Here is a 17,118-nt window from a genome sequence, read left to right as displayed (position 1 = left end):
GCCACAATCCTGGGAAAACCTGGACAGGTGGCAATCTTATGGGGGGGAACCAAAATAATGCGACAGTCTGGACTTCTTTAGATTTGGTTCCTGAGTGGAGTAGAAGTAGGGTGACCAGACGTCCCAATAAAATCGGGACCGTCTTGATTTTTCAGTGTTTGTCCTGCGTCCCGACCAATCTCTGGTCGGGACGCAATTTGTCCCGATATTTCGCTCTGCCGGCAGCACTCGGCTTTTTTTTTTTTCTCCACCCACAGACCTCCCCTCCCACCCCCCCAATGTCTCGATATTTTGTTCCTCTCAGTAGTATAAGGGCCCTACCATCAATCAAACCCTAACCCCGCCCCTTGACCCCCTTGGCCCCTCCCATCCGTCACCGGAAGTCCCACCCCAAGGGGTATTACTTCCGGGGTCAAGGTGCCACCTGGCCGGAAGCTAGGTGTGTCATGTGACCCCTCTAAGAACTCCTCCCACCACCCTCTACCAATCAGGAGGGGTTTTGTCCCGATAGGACCGCCCCGAGAGGAGATTTTGACCAATTAGGGTGACTTCCGGGGCGGGGTGACCCGTCCGGAAGCGGGTCGTGTGACCCCTCTAAGAACTCCTCCCACCAACCTCTACCAATCAGGAGGGGTTTTGTCCCGATAGGACCGCCCCGAGAGGAGATTTTGACCAATCAGGGGGACTTCTGGGGCGGGGTGACCCGTCCGGAAGTGGGTCGTGTGACCCCTCTAAGAACTCCTCCCACTGCCCTCTACCAACTAGGAGGGGTTTTGTGCCAAAAGGACCGCCCGAGAGGAGATTTTGACCAATTAGGGAGACTTTTGGGTTGGGGTGACCCCTCCGAAAGGGAGTTGTGTGACCCCGCTAAGAACGCCCCAAGGCCCTCCGCCAATCAGAGTGCAGCACCATTACCCCATAAGTCCCAGCGCCAGACAGAGGAGGCGGCCATCTCTTACCAAGGACACCTGCTTTCGAAAGCGCGGAAAGGCTGCGGAGAGGAAACATGGCCTCCTTTACCACTCCCGTGAGAACTTCGGACTTTGTTTTAGCCCCGAGGCTCTTTGACCGTCCGCGGAGAAAGCGCTACATCAGCGACAGTTCCGAGGAGGAGGGAGCGACCGAGGGGAGCCCTTTGGCCCAGCCGTTGATGGATACGCCGGAACCCGACCCCGAAACCCTTGTGAGGCAGACCGGTGAGCGTGACGGCCTCTCTTTGTCCACCCCCTTAGAGGTGGAAGGCGATCGTGGCTCGGGGGAGTCACAGGCGGACAAAGCGAATGGAAAAGACGGCGCTCAGGTAAATGAATGCTTAAGAAGCGGCGGTCGAGGAGGGGTGGGTAATGGGTTAGGAACCGGGATTGCGTAAATTAAAAAACAAGCAGCGGGGGTGCTTACACGTTTTCTTTTTTGAAATTTTTAACAGCTCGACGATGCCTTTTTAGAGGACCCGGACAGCGATGCATCAAGCAGTGAAGATGAACTGGGCCCACCATGCTTTTGCTCAACGCCAATACGAGTTGTTGAAGAGGACTCTGAGGATGATGGCTATGAGGAGTTTAGGAGGCGGCTTGGCATAGAACTAACTGAGCCAGTGCCACATCGTGAGCGTAAAAGAGTTATGAGGACTATTGTACGCGTTGCTGTTTATGCTATCCTTAAACACTGCCTTAGGCAAAAGCTTTTTGAAGATTGTGAGGGCTGTGTCATAGATGCGCCAGGCCAAAGGCACCATGACTGTGTGACTTGGACTTCGGTGGATATAAACTGCAAGCTCCGGGGCCTGTGTGCTGAGCTGTGTTTGGAAAGCTTATTAAACACTGTTGTTGCCATAGGCTATGGTATGCAATGTTTGTGCCTTACCCAAGAACATTTAGCGCAAGGGGTGACCTTGATAAATGCTGTGCAATTTAGTGCAGACCCTGACCGTGTTCTAAGGAAAATGACCAAACCGGAAGATGCCTGCTTAGAGCGTTATATTGACCGTCTAGTTCGCACAAAGAGTTACAAAACCCTGCTTAAGAAAAAAACTCTTTGTAAGAAATCTAAAAGGATTAAGTTAGAGAATGGTGAGGGGACAAACATGCGATATAAAACTTGGTAGCTGTAATTTGTTTTAAAGGGGGGCTTGTGACTATTTGTGTTTTGTTAGAAGGCCTTTAAGTGCGTTAAAAAGTTTTAATAAAGCATTTTGTTTTTGTTTTTAAGAAGCTGTATGTTTTTTAAATAAAAAAAAATAAATTGTTTGTGAGAATTAGCTCTTGTGTTTTGTGTGTGTGTGTAGCAAAAAGCTGAAATGTATGTTGTGGGGGAAAAAAACCTAAAAATGTGCTTACAATAAAAAAAAAAACCAAGGCTAGTTCAGACATGTGTCTGAGTACAATAGAGTTAATATGGAGATATACTTATCTCATAGAACAGCCTTTACTAGCAGGGCCAAATATTGATTTGGCCCCAGAGCCCTAAGTGGCCCTCTTAAGGCTTGAACTCACAACCCTGGGCTTAGCAGGCCAATGCTTAAACCACTGAGCTATCCTTAGGCTGTTAAACTGAATGGGGTTTTAACCATACACACATACACCCACCCAACCACCCACCCACGCAGACAAACTGGTTTCACTATTCCAGATTACAAAAATGCTATGGGAATGCTATGGGAATGCTATGGGAGGGGTCATTAAATTAAACTGTTAGCAAACTATGTTGAATTTTTGCTTAACAAAGGGCTAAGAGGGTATAAAAACCTTAGGTATGCAGCAGTTTGTCCTTTTTCAACTTGGATAGCTGCTGGACTGCAAAAAGAGGTAAGACTTGCTGTGTTTAACTTTAAAACTATATATTATATAAGGCCACTTTTTGCCCATGCTGTTTTAGTAAATAATGGTGCCTATGTTTATTGCAGTGTGATCTGTTAGCATGGAACCAGTAACTTTAAACTGCATTTTACCACCAGGCCAAGGTAAAAAAAAAAAAAAAAAACATTTTAACTATAGTTGTGCTTAATACTGTTAAATTAACAAAAGTATTACACAGGCTGCATAGGGATTTGGTGGTAATACTAACATTTTTTGCTTGTTTTTGAACCTGAAGGCTTAAGCACACATGAGGGGGAACAGAACAACCATGTGCCTGCAACACTTTATCCCATAGTGAAAGGTAACTTTTTTTTTTTGCAACAGGCTTTTAAATGCATGTGGGGGTTTTGAAAAGTGTATGGCTGCAAACTTGGTTTGGTGTGTTTTATAAAGCTGCTGGTGTGTGTGCAAGGCAGAGGTTTTTAAAGTACTTGGCACAGGGGTTTTTACTGTGTATAATGTGATGGGTTTAAGGCACTGTGGGGGTGGCTGCTACTAACTAAACCAAAGGCACATGGCTGGGGTCAGAACAAACCATGTGGCTTTTAAATGCATGTGGGGTTTTTGAAAAGTGTATGGCTGCAAACTTGGTTTGGTGTGTTTTATAAAGCTGCTGGTGTGTGTGCAAGGCAGAGGTTTTTAAAGTACTTGGCACAGGGGTTTTTACTGTGTATAATGTGATGGGTTTAAGGCACTGTGGGGGTGGCTGCTGCTAACTAAACCAAAGGCACATGGCTGGGGTCAGAACAAACCATGTGGCTTTTAAATGCATGTGGGGTTTTTGAAAAGTGTATGGCTGCAAACTTGGTTTGGTGTGTTTTATAAAGCTGCTGGTGTGTGTGCAAGGCAGAGGTTTTTAAAGTACTTGGCACAGGGGTTTTTACTGTGTATAATGTGATGGGTTTAAGGCACTGTGGGGGTGGCTGCTGCTAACTAAACCAAAGGCACATGGCTGGGGTCAGAACAAACCATGTGGCTTTTAAATGCATGTGGGGTTTTTGAAAAGTGTATGGCTGCAAACTTGGTTTGGTCACATGGCTGGGGTTAGAACAAACCATGTGGCTTTTAAACTAACAAGGGTTTTTTTGTTTTTTTTTGCAAAATGGTTTTTAACAGCTGTTTTGGTTTTTATTTTGCAAAATGAGATGTATTTAAAAACCTGTTTGTTGTACAGCCTGAAATGGATTATTTTGTTGTAAAGCTATGACTTTTTAAATAGAAAAATAACCTAATGAAGTAAGTGTAATGTATGTTTACAAGAGGGTTTTATGTGTTTTATAATAATGTTGTTGTTTGCTCCACAGTACAGTCAATACATGAGAGATCCTTAGACCAGAGGGAAAACAAGCTGAAAAGAAAAAGGAAAGAGACCTCTGAAAAGGAAAATTCACCAGCATCAGTGACGGATGGATGGATGAAGCCCTGTAAATACATTTTGCTTATTGGTTTTGGCTGTTTTATGAGGTTTTGTATTTTAAGTAAATACATAGGTGTGGGTGAGGGGTGCTAAAGTTCAGTTTTTGTAAAATGTTGTTTTTCCCCTGTCATAGGCCTGGGCAACTTTTCTGACAATACTGTAGTCAGAGATACAAGGACATCTCCTCCAGAACTGCCAACGAACCAGAAATCTGCTTTGAGACCTTTAACAACGCAAAACAGCGCAAGAGCGCAGGTGAAACATCCGGGCGATCCAAACCTCATATACGTCAAACCCAAGGACAAAACAAAAGACTCTGGTAAAAAACAACCACGCCACCACAACTCCAGTTCCTCAGTGGCCAGCACCACACCAAGCCCTGAGGAAACTGTGAGCGAAAACACACACATTCACCAACCCAGAGCACGCACTCTAGGGGTTCGGAATATGCGCAAATCCGTAGCATGTGCTGTAAGGGCTGCGCTTAAAAAACCATGGACTAAGGTATTGCAATCACACAATCAGCACACCAGTTCCTCAGCGGTCACCACCACACCAAACCCTGAGGAAACTGTGAGCAAAAATGCCCACATTCACAAACCCGGAGCATGCGCTCTAGGGGTTGTGAATAAAAAACCAAAAACTGACAAACCATTCTCCCAGAACCATAAGCTTGGCCCAGCTCCCCCATATTTTAGTAGTTGGGAAGGGCTTGAGGCTTTCCTCAAAAAAGTGGTGGAGGATATATCCTTGGGTAGGCTAAAAGAACGGGATTCTAGAAAGAAATGGGAAAAATATGATGCTTGGTTCAGAGCCATGCTGAAAAATATAAGGGCTGAAAAGGGTGGCTCTGAGCAGGCATGACTAGTCGCAAAAAGGGGCCTGGGTAAAAGGGGCACCCTCCAGGGTACACATCAGTTTATGTGTAAACAAAAGGGGGGACAGCGTTTGGGGGATAAGCAGATGGCTGCCAAAAAGTTCCAGGCCCGGGTTGTTGTAAAAATTTTAAAGAGGGCTAAAGAGGTAATGAGGAAAAAAAAACAAAAACAAAAAGAGATGCCCCCTACTGGAGGCTCTCAAACTGGCTTGTCTGAAAATGGGGAGGTGGAATTAGACTCTGGTTTAGCAAATTCCCCAGAGGGCTCTTTAGATGGGGCCCGTTCTACTCCCAATGACTTTCATGGAGGCGCCTCAGAGTTTGACTCTCAAATAGCATCTGATGTAGAAGATGCCGCTAATGATTCCGTAGAGGAACCCCCAAGTAACCCCGAAAATGCCGAGGTGTATATGGAGAGAGTGAGAAGTTGGCAACGTGAAGTATCCAGATTTGGGGGGGCGGTGTATTGTGAGGAATTTCGTTTTGTTAATCTTGAGCAAATAAATTCAGCTCAGCAGGTTGTTGAAGCCATACACCGGGGGATACAGTTAGTGCTCGATGACATTAACGGTAGGGTAGGCCCTGATGATTATGTTCAGTTACGTTTAGAGAGCCGTAATTTAACTAATTCTTTGTTTTCGGTCAAAAGAACTAGAAATGAGCTGTCTGCTGAGGATTTTTTAAATCAGACCTCAAAACTGCTACAGAGCAATAGAGAGTTGCATCTCGATGGGACGTTGCGCCTTGTTGTGACAGTTGTAAAAAACAGGGGTGGGGGCGCTCGTAGAGTTTTAAATACTATCCTTAATAGTCAAATTATTCATAAAAAGAGACAGTGTTTAGTAGACCTGACTTACACCGGTACCAATTTGTGTTTTGCGGGTGGGCTCTTGGCCGTCATGTCCGATCGTAAACCTACGGACGCGGAATTGTTAGCGGAGGCAAGAAAGTTACATGAGAAACTGGGGTGGTCAGATCAAAAAAAGGTTATGCTCAGCGACGTAGCAAAGTTTGAACAGCATTTAGGAGTTAACATACAGGTGGTGTTGTATACGGCAAAAGGCGGCTGGGGGTTTTTTAAAACGGGGGGCACAGTGTACCCCGAGACTTATTTTATCCTGTTGCACGATGAGCATTACTATGGGGTTTTGGATGTAAAAAAGTTGTTCGGAGCGAAAAATTATTGTGAGTTTTGCCACATGGTGTACAGCCACGACCACTCTTGCAGGTATCATTGCCGCCTCTGCTTGAGCGTAACGTGCTCAGACAGCGTGGGCGAGCAGCAGCGGTGTCCTAGCTGTAGACTGTATTGCCGGTCCAAAGAGTGTTTAGACAGACATATCGACTGTGCATCAAAAAACCAAGTTGAATGCCTATCTAAAACTTTGTGTGAGAAGTGTCAGTCTTACGTGGACAAGCGGCATAGGTGTAAAGGGAGACGTTGTAAGCAGTGTCAGGAGTTGATCGTTGGTGATGTAGACGGCCACCTCTGTTTTATGGACAGCCTTAGAAAGCCTAAATCTTCAGAAAAGTATATTTTTTATGATTTTGAATGCACGCAGGAGACCGGGGTGCACACTCCCAATTACATTTTTGCTATGTCCCTAAAGCCAGAAAAATCCTGGGAATTTAAGGGTGATGAGTGTCTTTCTGTGTTTGTGAAGACCTTTATTGGCAAAGCGTTTCGGGACTACACGTTCCTAGCACACAATTCTAAAGGTTATGATGCATACTTTATTGTTAAACAGTTACTCAAGGAAAAGATGGGCCTAGAACTGATCACTCAGGGTAGTAAACTAATGTGCGTGGAAGTTAAGGCCCTGGGCATTCGTTTTATAGACTCTTTAAACTTCTTGCCCATGAAGCTTAGCAAGCTACCGCAGGCGATGGGGTTTGAAGGGTGCAAAGGGTATTTTCCACACTTTTTTAACACGTTAGAAAATCAAAATTACGTGGGGCCTATGCCCGGTATGGAGCACTATGGTGTAGAAAGCATGATGCCCAGAGAAAAAGCAGAGTTTCTCGACTGGTATCGGGACCACAGCTCTGAGGTGTTTGACTTGCAAAAAGAGCTCGCGTATTACTGTCAGCAGGATGTAAAAATTTTGAGACAGGCCTGTATCCTATACAGAAAAGAGATTATGAAAATGACGGAAAAGGGAGATGTAGTAGAGAAAGAACCTGGTAAATTCGCTGAGATAAAACTGTGTATAGATCCATTCCGGTACATAACACTGGCATCTGTTTGCATGGCTATGTACAGGTTTATGTTTTTGGAGCCTAACACGGTAGCTCTTCTCCCTCCAGACAACTATCACAGGCAAAAAAAGAGATATTCAACCCCATCTATTCAGTGGCTGTTGTATATCTCTCACAAAGAAAATATACAAATACGGCACGCTTTACAGGGTGGGGAACTACAGGTAGGCCCCTACTTTTTAGACGGCTATGCCAATGTTGATGGGGTACGCACAGCCTTTGAGTTTAACGGTTGTTTTTTCCATGGCTGTGTCACCTGTTATTGTGAAAAAGCACAAAATCCTATGACGGGGACATCTTTTGGGTTTCTTTATTACAAGACGCAGCTCAAAACCGACTATTTGAAGCGCCTTGGTTTTGTAGTGAGGACTCTTTGGGAGCATGAGTGGGAGGTGATGAAAGAAACAGACAGGGAGCTTGCAGACTTTTTAAACCGAACCCGGTTACCCCAGCCTCTCGTGCCTAGGGATGCTCTTTTTGGGGGGAGGACAAATGCTATCCGCCTATATTACAAGCCTAACCCCGGGGAAGAAATTCACTATTATGATTTTACCAGCCTGTACCCTTTTGTAAACAAAACCAAAGAATACCCTATCGGACACCCCGATATAGTCTATGACAAATTTGGGCCCCTTGCAAATTATTTTGGAATTGCAAAAGTTAAAGTGTACCCCCCGCGAGGCCTCTTTTTCCCATTGTTGCCCGTCAGAGTGGGTGGCAAGCTTATGTTCCCGCTATGCCGAACCTGTGCGGAAACCGAGCAGCGGGAGACATGCACCCATACTGACGAGGAGCGGGCCATCCTGGGGACTTGGTGCACGGTGGAATTGAACGCGGCCATAGCAAAGGGGTACACGGTGGCTAAGATCTATGAAATCTGGCATTTTAATGAAAAATCTGATAAACTCTTTTCAGAGTACATAAAATTACACCTCCGTCAGAAACAAGAGGCTTCAGGGTATCCCAGTTGGTGCACAGACGAGGAAAAACAAAATAAGTACGTTAGCGATTTCTACCAGAAAGAAGGTGTGCATTTACGCCAACACGAGATCAGATCAAACCCTGCTAAACGCCAAATCGCTAAACTGTTTTTAAATTCTCTGTGGGGTAAATTCGGCCAAAGATCCAACCTACCCAACACCAGCATCGTGAGAGACCCTGACGAACTTTTGCAGTACCTGTTCTCCCCCAATTATGAGGTTTCATCCTGCGAGTTTATCGATGATGAAACAGCGTGCGTGTCGTGGAAGCACGCAAAAGAACGGTACTCTGTCTCTGGCAATACCAATGTTTTCATAGCCTGTTTCACCACTGCTTATGCCCGCTTAGAATTATACAGTCTCCTAGACGGTTTGCAAGAGCGGTGCCTGTACCACGACACTGACTCGGTGATCTTTGTGAAAAGGGAGGGTGACTGGAATCCCCCTCTGGGGGATTATTTAGGGGACCTTACGAGCGAAATTCCGCCAGATCAACACATCACCGAGTTTGTGTCGGCAGGTCCAAAAACCTATGGGTATAAGCTATCGGGTGGAAAGGCCTGTATGAAAGTCAAAGGTATTACCCTAAACGTAGCAAACTGCGAAAAAATCAACTTCGACAGTTTGAAAGACCTAGTCTTGGACTATTGCACGGGTCTGCAAGAAAACACCTCAAAAAAGATAGAGGTGCAGCAGCCCTCTATCGTAAGAAACAAAAAACAGTGGCAAATAGAAACAAAAACCCTTAAAAAGACACAAAAAGTGGTTTACAACAAAAGGGTCCTAGGAGAAGATTTTAAAACCCTGCCGTACGGCTTTTGAAAAAATGGATACGAGGTGGAAACACCCCTTTTCTGCAATTCTCGCGGGGCCTAGCAACTGCGGGAAAAGTTACTTTATAAAAAACGTGTTGGATAATGCCAAACACACACTCTCTGTTATGCCTGAGAATATCGTGTGGTGTTACAGTTGTTGGCAACCTCTGTATAAAGAACTGCTTTGTAAATATCCCTTTATTAATTTTGTGGAGGGCCTGCCTGAGGCTTTTGACGATGACAGTTTGTTTCCTACTAATAAAGTAAATATGATTATCATAGACGATTTGATGAACTCGGCTTGTGAAAGTGATGAAATCGAGAAAGCTTTTACCAAGTACGTGCATCACAGAAACCTGAGCATTATGTATATAGTTCAAAACTTATTTTGTCAGGGAAAAAAAAGTCGCACAATTAACCTAAACACAAAGTACATGGTTCTGTTCAAAAACCCCAGGGATAAATTACAAATCGCTACGCTCGCTCGGCAAATGTACCCCGGCAAAGCTCAATTCTTTCTAGAAGCTTTTGAGGATGCTACCAAAAAACCTTACGGCTACCTGGTGGTGGATTTAAATGCTTCCACACCAGAAGCTTATAGACTAAGAACTGGTCTTTTTCCTCCAGACTGGCCGGCGGTTTATACTTTGAAAAAAACAGCCGGGTATAAAAAGAGATAACTTATCGGTAGGCCCCTTTTTAACACCCGGGGCTGCTACCGAAAACATGTCTAGCTGCTTAAAAAGAAACCTGGGCCTTTTAAAATTACTTAGCAAATCGTCCCCACAGCAAAGGAGGGCTATACTGTGTTCAGCCTCTGACGATCTAGTAGCGGCCATCTTAGAAATAGCGCTCAATACCTTAAAAGGAAACGTTCCTTTAACACAGAATCAAGTGCGTGTACTGAAAAAGAAACGCACGCTTATAAAAACTTTGTGTAATAAAAGGGTTTCACTTAAAAGAAAAAAGCATCTGGTAAAGCAGTCTGGGGGGTTTATCGGACCTCTGTTAAGTTTTGCTATCCCTCTGATAACGGGGCTTTTAACTAATCGATAATGGAGTATGCAGAAAAAATGTTCCTGGTGCCCAGCCACCAGTTGGAGCAATTAAGGGCTCCCCCTCCGGCAGAGGAAAATATCAGAACAACCGCCACTCGCTTACTGGATGCTGAAATGAAGTCTGTTCTTCAAAGAACTGACTTGGCTGAATATGAAAAGGCTAAACTTTACAGCGCCGTGCTTCAAAGGTACCTAATGTACGTGAAACAGAGCGAAGCGGATAAAGGGAAAATAAGTCTGTTTCTACCGGAACAGGAACAAAGTGTGACTGCCAAACCCCCAGAAACACCAAAGAACTCAGACTTTGTTGCTCAGGAGGTGTTGGATAACATCAATAAGCGTTATAAGAAAAATGCAATAGTATTGCTAAATAAGCTGGGCCAGGATAAAAATCTCTCTTCGTGGAACGATAAAGGGGCTTTTGTGTACAAAGGCTCTGTGGTTAATGGTTCTAACATGCTCGACTTAGTCAGGGCCGTCACCCAGACTCGCTCTGTTCCTAGCAGGCATGTACCTAAAGGATGGGATGTGTTTATGAACGCCATGGCGGAACTGAACGTGCCATCTTCCGTCATGGGCAATGCGGCCAACAGAAATCTTTTGGAACGCCTCAAGGCCTCGACTGCTGACACCGGGGTGGATCGAGAAACCGTGACCCCTTTTTTGCCATCTAAAAAACGAAAATTGGCTAAAAGAGCCGAATGGCTTAGTGTGTAACATTTTAATTTAAAAACTGGTAATGTTTTGCTTTAAATAAAACATTTCTATAATTTAAAAAAAAAAAATCTGTGTACATTTTTCCTCAATTGGTTTTCAAAAAAAACCCCCCCCAAAAAACACACCAAACATTATTTGTCTTTAAACCCCTCACCTGGGGTGCTTTATTGGGTAACATGGCTATGAAAATCATTGCAAGATACACATGTCTGGGCTTGTTGAAACATGTTTTGAGCAAGGCTAGGCATGCCCAAGAATTTAAATTTACTTTTTACAAAATTCATCACCATCCGGTCGTTTTGCACTAAGTCGTTAGAATACAAATTTAAAATCCGATCAAAAGATAAACCCTTGCTACGTTGATGTAAGAAAAACACGCAGTGATAGCCGCAGGCGACGGAGCGGGGGTCTTGTAATTGTCTATTGTGAAACACGATGTCTGTGGCATTTTTGTTTAAAAATTTCATAATGCTTTTAGGAAACAACACACTGTTCGGGGAGTGCCCATATGAGTCAAAAAACTCTCCACGGTTACGCTCCGCCAGATACAAGGCAAGCCAGTGTTCACCCGGTTGGTTGTGTGGATGCGTGTTCACCACCAAGCCTAGGGGTCTCTGAAACAGCTTGCGTTCTGGGAGCCAATCGCAAGGGAACACATCTAAGAAATTCTTTTTCGTGTAAGGGTCCGTTGATAAGACACGTGAGAGCTGCACGGTGTCCATGTTCACATATAGTCAAACAGAACGTTTCTCCTCTGATTTATTTCTATGACATTGTCAAAAACCCCATACACAATCATATTAACGGTAACCGTTAACGCCCTCCCAAAACGTATTTCTGCTCTCAGGTTCCCGGTTTTAATCAGGGAATAGTGATCAGCGCATTCCTGGTCGGGAGACAGGTCAAAGGCAAACAAGGTGTAACCCTGTGCAAACTCCTCACGGTCAATTAACAGAGAACGATCTTTCATGTGTTTACCAGCTGTCTGTACCAAATTCATGTATTCTCTCACGCAGCGTCCTGCCTCGAAGTCTGGTTGCAGAGGCTTGGTCGGTATCTGTTCCCCATCCACATACAAGGCCACAAAATTAATATCGTAATGTTTAAAATGAAAGGGATTTTTAGTGTAACTTCCGCTAAAGGCATCGTTATCCACAAACCCTAGGACAAGCATTTTGGGTAACTGTCCCAAGAACAGGTTCTCCTGGTTACTGACCCTGCTGCCCGCGGGAATGCTAAACACTTTCATTCCCACGCGGTCCACAGGGTATTTAGCATTAGCGGTAAGCAGGGCCTCCGCGTGCCCCAGACGAACTCCCGGGGCCACCCGTACTTTCTTCACAAAAAGGGACGCTGATACAATGCGCAGTTTAAAGCCTTCAGCCGCACTGCCCATTAAACAGAAAGCGTCTTTACTGCGCGTCAGTTTAATTTTTACATCCACTCCGTTTAACAAAAGTTTTTCTTGAAAAAACAGGTCGCTATGTAAATGGCCCAGCAGCTCTACCGTTCTGCTCCTGGCCGTCAGCTTTGCACGCCTCACAAACCCTAGATTCCCTCCATCCAACTCTGTTTCTTCATGTTGTCCAGCAGTGTCTTTGTAAAACAGGCCGGCGGAAAATTGCGTGGCGAGAGTGTCGTCGCTGTAATTGAGCACCGATTCTATAAAGGCCCTGTAAGGGTAGCAGTTGTTGCTTTGGCTTATGAGGCGGTCTCCCAGCGTAACATCCAACTGACTGAAAATAGAGGCCACGGGGTAATTCACCAAACCCACTTCTGCGTCCGCGGCGAGTTCAGCTCCGTCTCCTTTTACAATCTTGCAACACAGGTACAGCAGCGTATTGTTTAAATCCATATAATCTATGCCATTCCCTGCTATAAAAAAGTCAATGGGGGCAGACTCTGTAATGGCCGATAAAGGCGGAACCTCGATGTAGATGCTTTTCTCGATGCTGGTCTGCGTAGGGGCTATTTGAAACAGGTCTAGTTCGGATTTGGTGCACTCTTCAGACCCGCAGTGAACAAAAGCCATGTTGATTAAAATATATCTCTTTTACCAGGCAAAGCGTGTCTCCTCTTTCGCCCAGGCTTCCTCTTGGACTTTCGCTTATGGCCGGCCCTGCGTGTCAAAGCTCTTCTTTTAAAGGGTTTCGGGGGACCTGTGCGTCGCGGGTATGACGTATTTCTCTTTCTCTTCCTCCTTTTAATGTACATTAGCCCCGATCCTTCCTGTGAAGCTGTATTCCCCACCTTCTCCAGAACAGCACGGGAGACATGCCCTACCACATCTTTAGCTATGTTTTGAGCGGCGGTTTTTACGTGGGGTTTAATAATCTCTAGCCCCCTCCTCAAAAGCGGTACGGCTTTTCGAAAGAGGCTACGAAATATTCCACCCACACCCGCCCCGTACATCACGGGGGCTCCATGATATCCAGGAAGGGCGTATCCAGCCTGGGCTTTGTAATAGTTTCTGTAGATGGTGGGGTCGCCATAATTTTTTGGGATTGCCATAATAGGGTTTTGCTTTTTTTTTTTTTTTAGAAACCTCGCTCTCTCCGCGGCCGCAGATGCAGCTTGACGATCACCTTGCCGAAGCGAAATGAGACATCTCTGTTCTGGTCTGTCTTTATTTCAATGGTAATGGTGTCGATGTGGTGTTTACTGACAGGGACGTAATGAGGTTTGTCGTAGGTAATGGTAACAAACTCATTGTTCCTTCCTTGGACAGGGACGCAGCGTAACAGGGGAACAGAAAAGTCCCCCACAAATTGGTGTTCTACGATATCCGTGTATACATACAAGGAGTTAAAACCGCCTGTAATGTCTGCCGAAAAGGGAAATTTTTGAACGTTGCGTTTGTGGCCCAAACCCAGAATGTTAGCTAGCTCCCCGCCAGTAGAAAACACGTACATAAAATCGGAAGATTTAAGTCTCACTTTTCTACTCACAGGGTCGTAGTTCATGACCACCTCAGGCGGTCCGGAATGCCGAGCCATGTTGCTGTTCATATGCTCCAGTAATTCGGGTATGTTCGAGTAATAACCTCGTCGTAGGATAAAATTCCACGTTGTAGCTCCAAAGGTGATTTCGAAAGGGGTGTCTTCGTTGATAGTATTCCAGCTGTGCGGGTATTGTATTTCCACTAACCCCACCTCCCAGGCCCCCAGGAGATCCAAGGGCTTAATTAGCCGTATTGTAAAGTTCGAAATGGTGTTTTGGGGAAAAACTGCAGAGCTGGCATTGCTGGGCAAAGTAATGTAAAACCCGCCGTCACTCATTTCTCTCTCTGTCCTTGCAGAAGGAATCGTTTGTTTGTTTGTTCGTGTCTAGATGTCACAGAGTTGAGAAGCTTCCACCCAACTGTTAAACTTATCAGGCCACCCCAACCATTTCACCAGTAGCTGCTTTTTTCTCCCTTTTCCTTTTTCTGCTAAAACTTTTTCAATCCTGTAAATCCTGTCTCGTTTGGGGTTTACTTTTTGTAATTCTTCAGGGTAAAAAGATCCAGTAACTGCCTCACCCTCGTAATCTTTTAAGCGGTATACAGGTCTCTGGCCCCGGGTTAAGGCTTTATCCACTATGAATATCTCATCGGTAAACGTCTGTTCATAACCTTTTTCAAAAGCTCCTTTGGTTTTAGATAGTCTCACGTGGTCACCTTTTCTAAAAGGGGCAACACCCGGTTTTATTTTAAAATTATCTCCGTAAACCGTTTTCCATACCTTCAAAGAATTTGAAGGGTTAACATCAATGGGTCTGGTACGTATAGTTCTGTGAACGCTTTGGTTGTAACTCTTTATAAAGTCAGGTAAGACGTCAATGTAGCGAAAGGTGTTATGGGCTGTAAAATATCTCCACATCCTAGTTTTTAAAGTTCTGTTAAATCGCTCCACAACCCCTGCTTTGACTTCATTATTGGTAACAAAATGGTAAACTCCATGCCGCTTTAACAATCCACTTAAAGGTTTGTTTAAAAATTCTTTCCCCCGATCGGTTTGTAATTTTTGAGGCACGCGACCTTCACTGAAAATAGCTTTAAAGGCCTTGAATACCTCACCACTCGTCTTGTCTTTTAGGCCTAAGGCCCATGCATATTTGGATAAAATGTCTATCACTGTTAAGATGTACTTAAAACCGCTGTTGTGTTTGGAGAACCGGTGCATATCCACCAAATCTGCCTGCCACTGCGCATCCACCTCTGAAACAATGGTCTTGTTTCTTTTAAAACGTATTCGAGCCGGTTTGTGTAAAGTGTAAGCATCCTGGTCTGAAAGCCATGCTGTTACCTGTCTTCTGTTTAAAGTTTTACTATGCTTTCTGGCCGCTTGAAAAAGAGGGTTAACCCCGCCAAAGCTCCCAACTTCCCCGGGGGCGTAATATATTTTCTTTAACAGTGCCGTCTGTGTAGACATGACTGTTACTGGTACCGTCTTTTACTACCACAAGTATAAAAGGGGACACAATCATATTAACACATTTAAATAAGTTTTATTAATCGCCTGATTTAACACAACCTTTTACAGCCACCTGTAAAATGGATGCCATGACCCCTACCATAAGGGCGTCTCAGATGTTTCATTCTTCCATTTTGTCCTTTTCGGCTTGAGATCTGTGTCTCAGACATGAGCAAAGGCAGCTAACGCACGATATGTTTACTCCCACAGGGCTTCCAATGTGTAAGTTCTTAAAGGCCTCTAAAAAGGCATCGTCGACCTGTTGAAAAATTTTCAGAAAAAAACCATGTAAGCGCCCCTCACTGCTTGTTTTTTAATTTATGCAACCCAGGCTCCTCAACCACCGCTTCTTAAGCATTCATTTACCTGAGCGCCGTCTTTTCCGTTCGCGTTGTCCGTCGGTTCCTCCCCTGAGCCGCGATCGCCTTCCACCTCTAAGGGGGTGGACAAAGAGAGGCCGTCACGTTCATCGGGCTCTCTCACGAGGGTTTCGGGGTCGGGTTCCGCCGTATCCATCAACGGCTGCATCAAAGGGTCCTCCTCAGAACTGTCGCTGATGTAGCGCTTTCTCCGCGGACGGTCAAAGACCGGGGCTAAAACAAAGTCCGAAGTTCTCACGGGAGTGGTAAAGGAGGCCATGTTTCCTCTCCGCAGCCTTTCCGCGCTTTCGAAAGCAGGTGTCCTTGGTAAGAGATGGCCGCCTCCTCTGTCTGGCGCTGGGACTTATGGGGTAATGGTGCTGCACTCTGATTGGCGGAGGGCCTTGGGGCGTTCTTAGCGGGGTCACACAACTCCCTTTCGGAGGGGTCACCCCAACCCAAAAGTCTCCCTAATTGGTCAAAATCTCCTCTCGGGCGGTCCTTTTGGCACAAAACCCCTCCTAGTTGGTAGAGGGCAGTGGGAGGAGTTCTTAGAGGGGTCACACGACCCACTTCCGGACGGGTCACCCCGCCCCAGAAGTCCCCCTGATTGGTCAAAATCTCCTCTCGGGGCGGTCCTATCGGGACAAAACCCCTCCTGATTGGTAGAGGTTGGTGGGAGGAGTTCTTAGAGGGGTCACACGACCCGCTTCCGGACGGGTCACCCCGCCCCGGAAGTCACCCTAATTGGTCAAAATCTCCTCTCGGGGCGGTCCTATCGGGACAAAACCCCTCCTGATTGGTAGAGGGTGGTGGGAGGAGTTCTTAGAGGGGTCACATGACACACCTAGCTTCCGGCCAGGTGGCACCTTGACCCCGGAAGTAATACCCCTTGGGGTGGGACTTCCGGTGACGGATGGGAGGGGCCAAGGGGGTCAAGGGGCGGGGTTAGGGTTTGATTGATGGTAGGGCCCTTATACTACCTTATACCCCACCTCCCAGGCCCCCAGGAGATCCAAGGGCTTAATTAGCCTTATTGTAAAGTTCGAAATGGTGTTTTGGGGAAAAACTGCAGAGCTGGCATTGCTGGGCAAAGTAATGTAAAACCCGCCGTCACTCATTTCTCTCTCTGTCCTTGCAGAAGGAATCGTTTGTTTGTTTGTTCGTGTCTAGATGTCACAGAGTTGAGAAGCTTCCACCCAACTGTTAAACTTATCAGGCCACCCCAACCATTTCACCAGTAGCTGCTTTTTTCTCCCTTTTCCTTTTTCTGCTAAAACTTTTTCAATCCTGTAAATCCTGTCTCGTTTGGGGTTTACTTTTTGTA

At 45.5% G+C, this 17,118-nt stretch overlaps 2 protein-coding genes across 4 annotated transcripts; one reads left to right on the top strand and one right to left on the bottom strand.

Annotated features, from left to right (window-relative positions):
- Positions 1-349: 349 nt before the first annotated feature.
- Positions 350-16,260, top strand: LOC122174848 (uncharacterized). Of its 3 annotated transcripts, XM_065590480.1 has the most exons (7): positions 350-1,300; positions 1,427-2,804; positions 2,903-2,959; positions 3,091-3,156; positions 4,160-4,279; positions 4,406-13,150; positions 13,520-16,260. In XM_065590480.1, the coding sequence occupies exon 6, from the start codon at positions 5,194-5,196 to the stop codon at positions 9,208-9,210; it is 4,017 nt and encodes a 1,338-aa protein (XP_065446552.1). In that variant the 5' UTR covers positions 350-1,300; positions 1,427-2,804; positions 2,903-2,959; positions 3,091-3,156; positions 4,160-4,279; positions 4,406-5,193; the 3' UTR covers positions 9,211-13,150; positions 13,520-16,260. The 3 variants fall into 3 exon arrangements, with proteins under 3 accessions (XP_065446552.1, XP_065446550.1, XP_065446551.1); XM_065590478.1 differs by having other exon boundaries at positions 1,427-2,959; XM_065590479.1 differs by having other exon boundaries at positions 350-2,959.
- On the bottom strand, positions 11,703-13,010 carry LOC135982597 (uncharacterized protein F54H12.2-like). The gene is made up of 2 exons (XM_065589976.1): positions 12,195-13,010; positions 11,703-12,035 (listed from the first exon to the last, which is right to left on the bottom strand). Exons 1-2 carry the CDS (start codon positions 13,008-13,010, stop codon positions 11,703-11,705), a joined length of 1,149 nt encoding a protein of 382 aa, XP_065446048.1.
- Positions 16,261-17,118: the final 858 nt, after the last annotated feature.

Source organism: Chrysemys picta, chromosome 3, assembly GCF_011386835.1.
Source record: "Chrysemys picta bellii isolate R12L10 chromosome 3, ASM1138683v2, whole genome shotgun sequence".
Classification (NCBI taxonomy): domain Eukaryota; kingdom Metazoa; phylum Chordata; order Testudines; family Emydidae; genus Chrysemys; species Chrysemys picta.
This window is presented reverse-complemented; position numbering and strand designations above follow the sequence as displayed.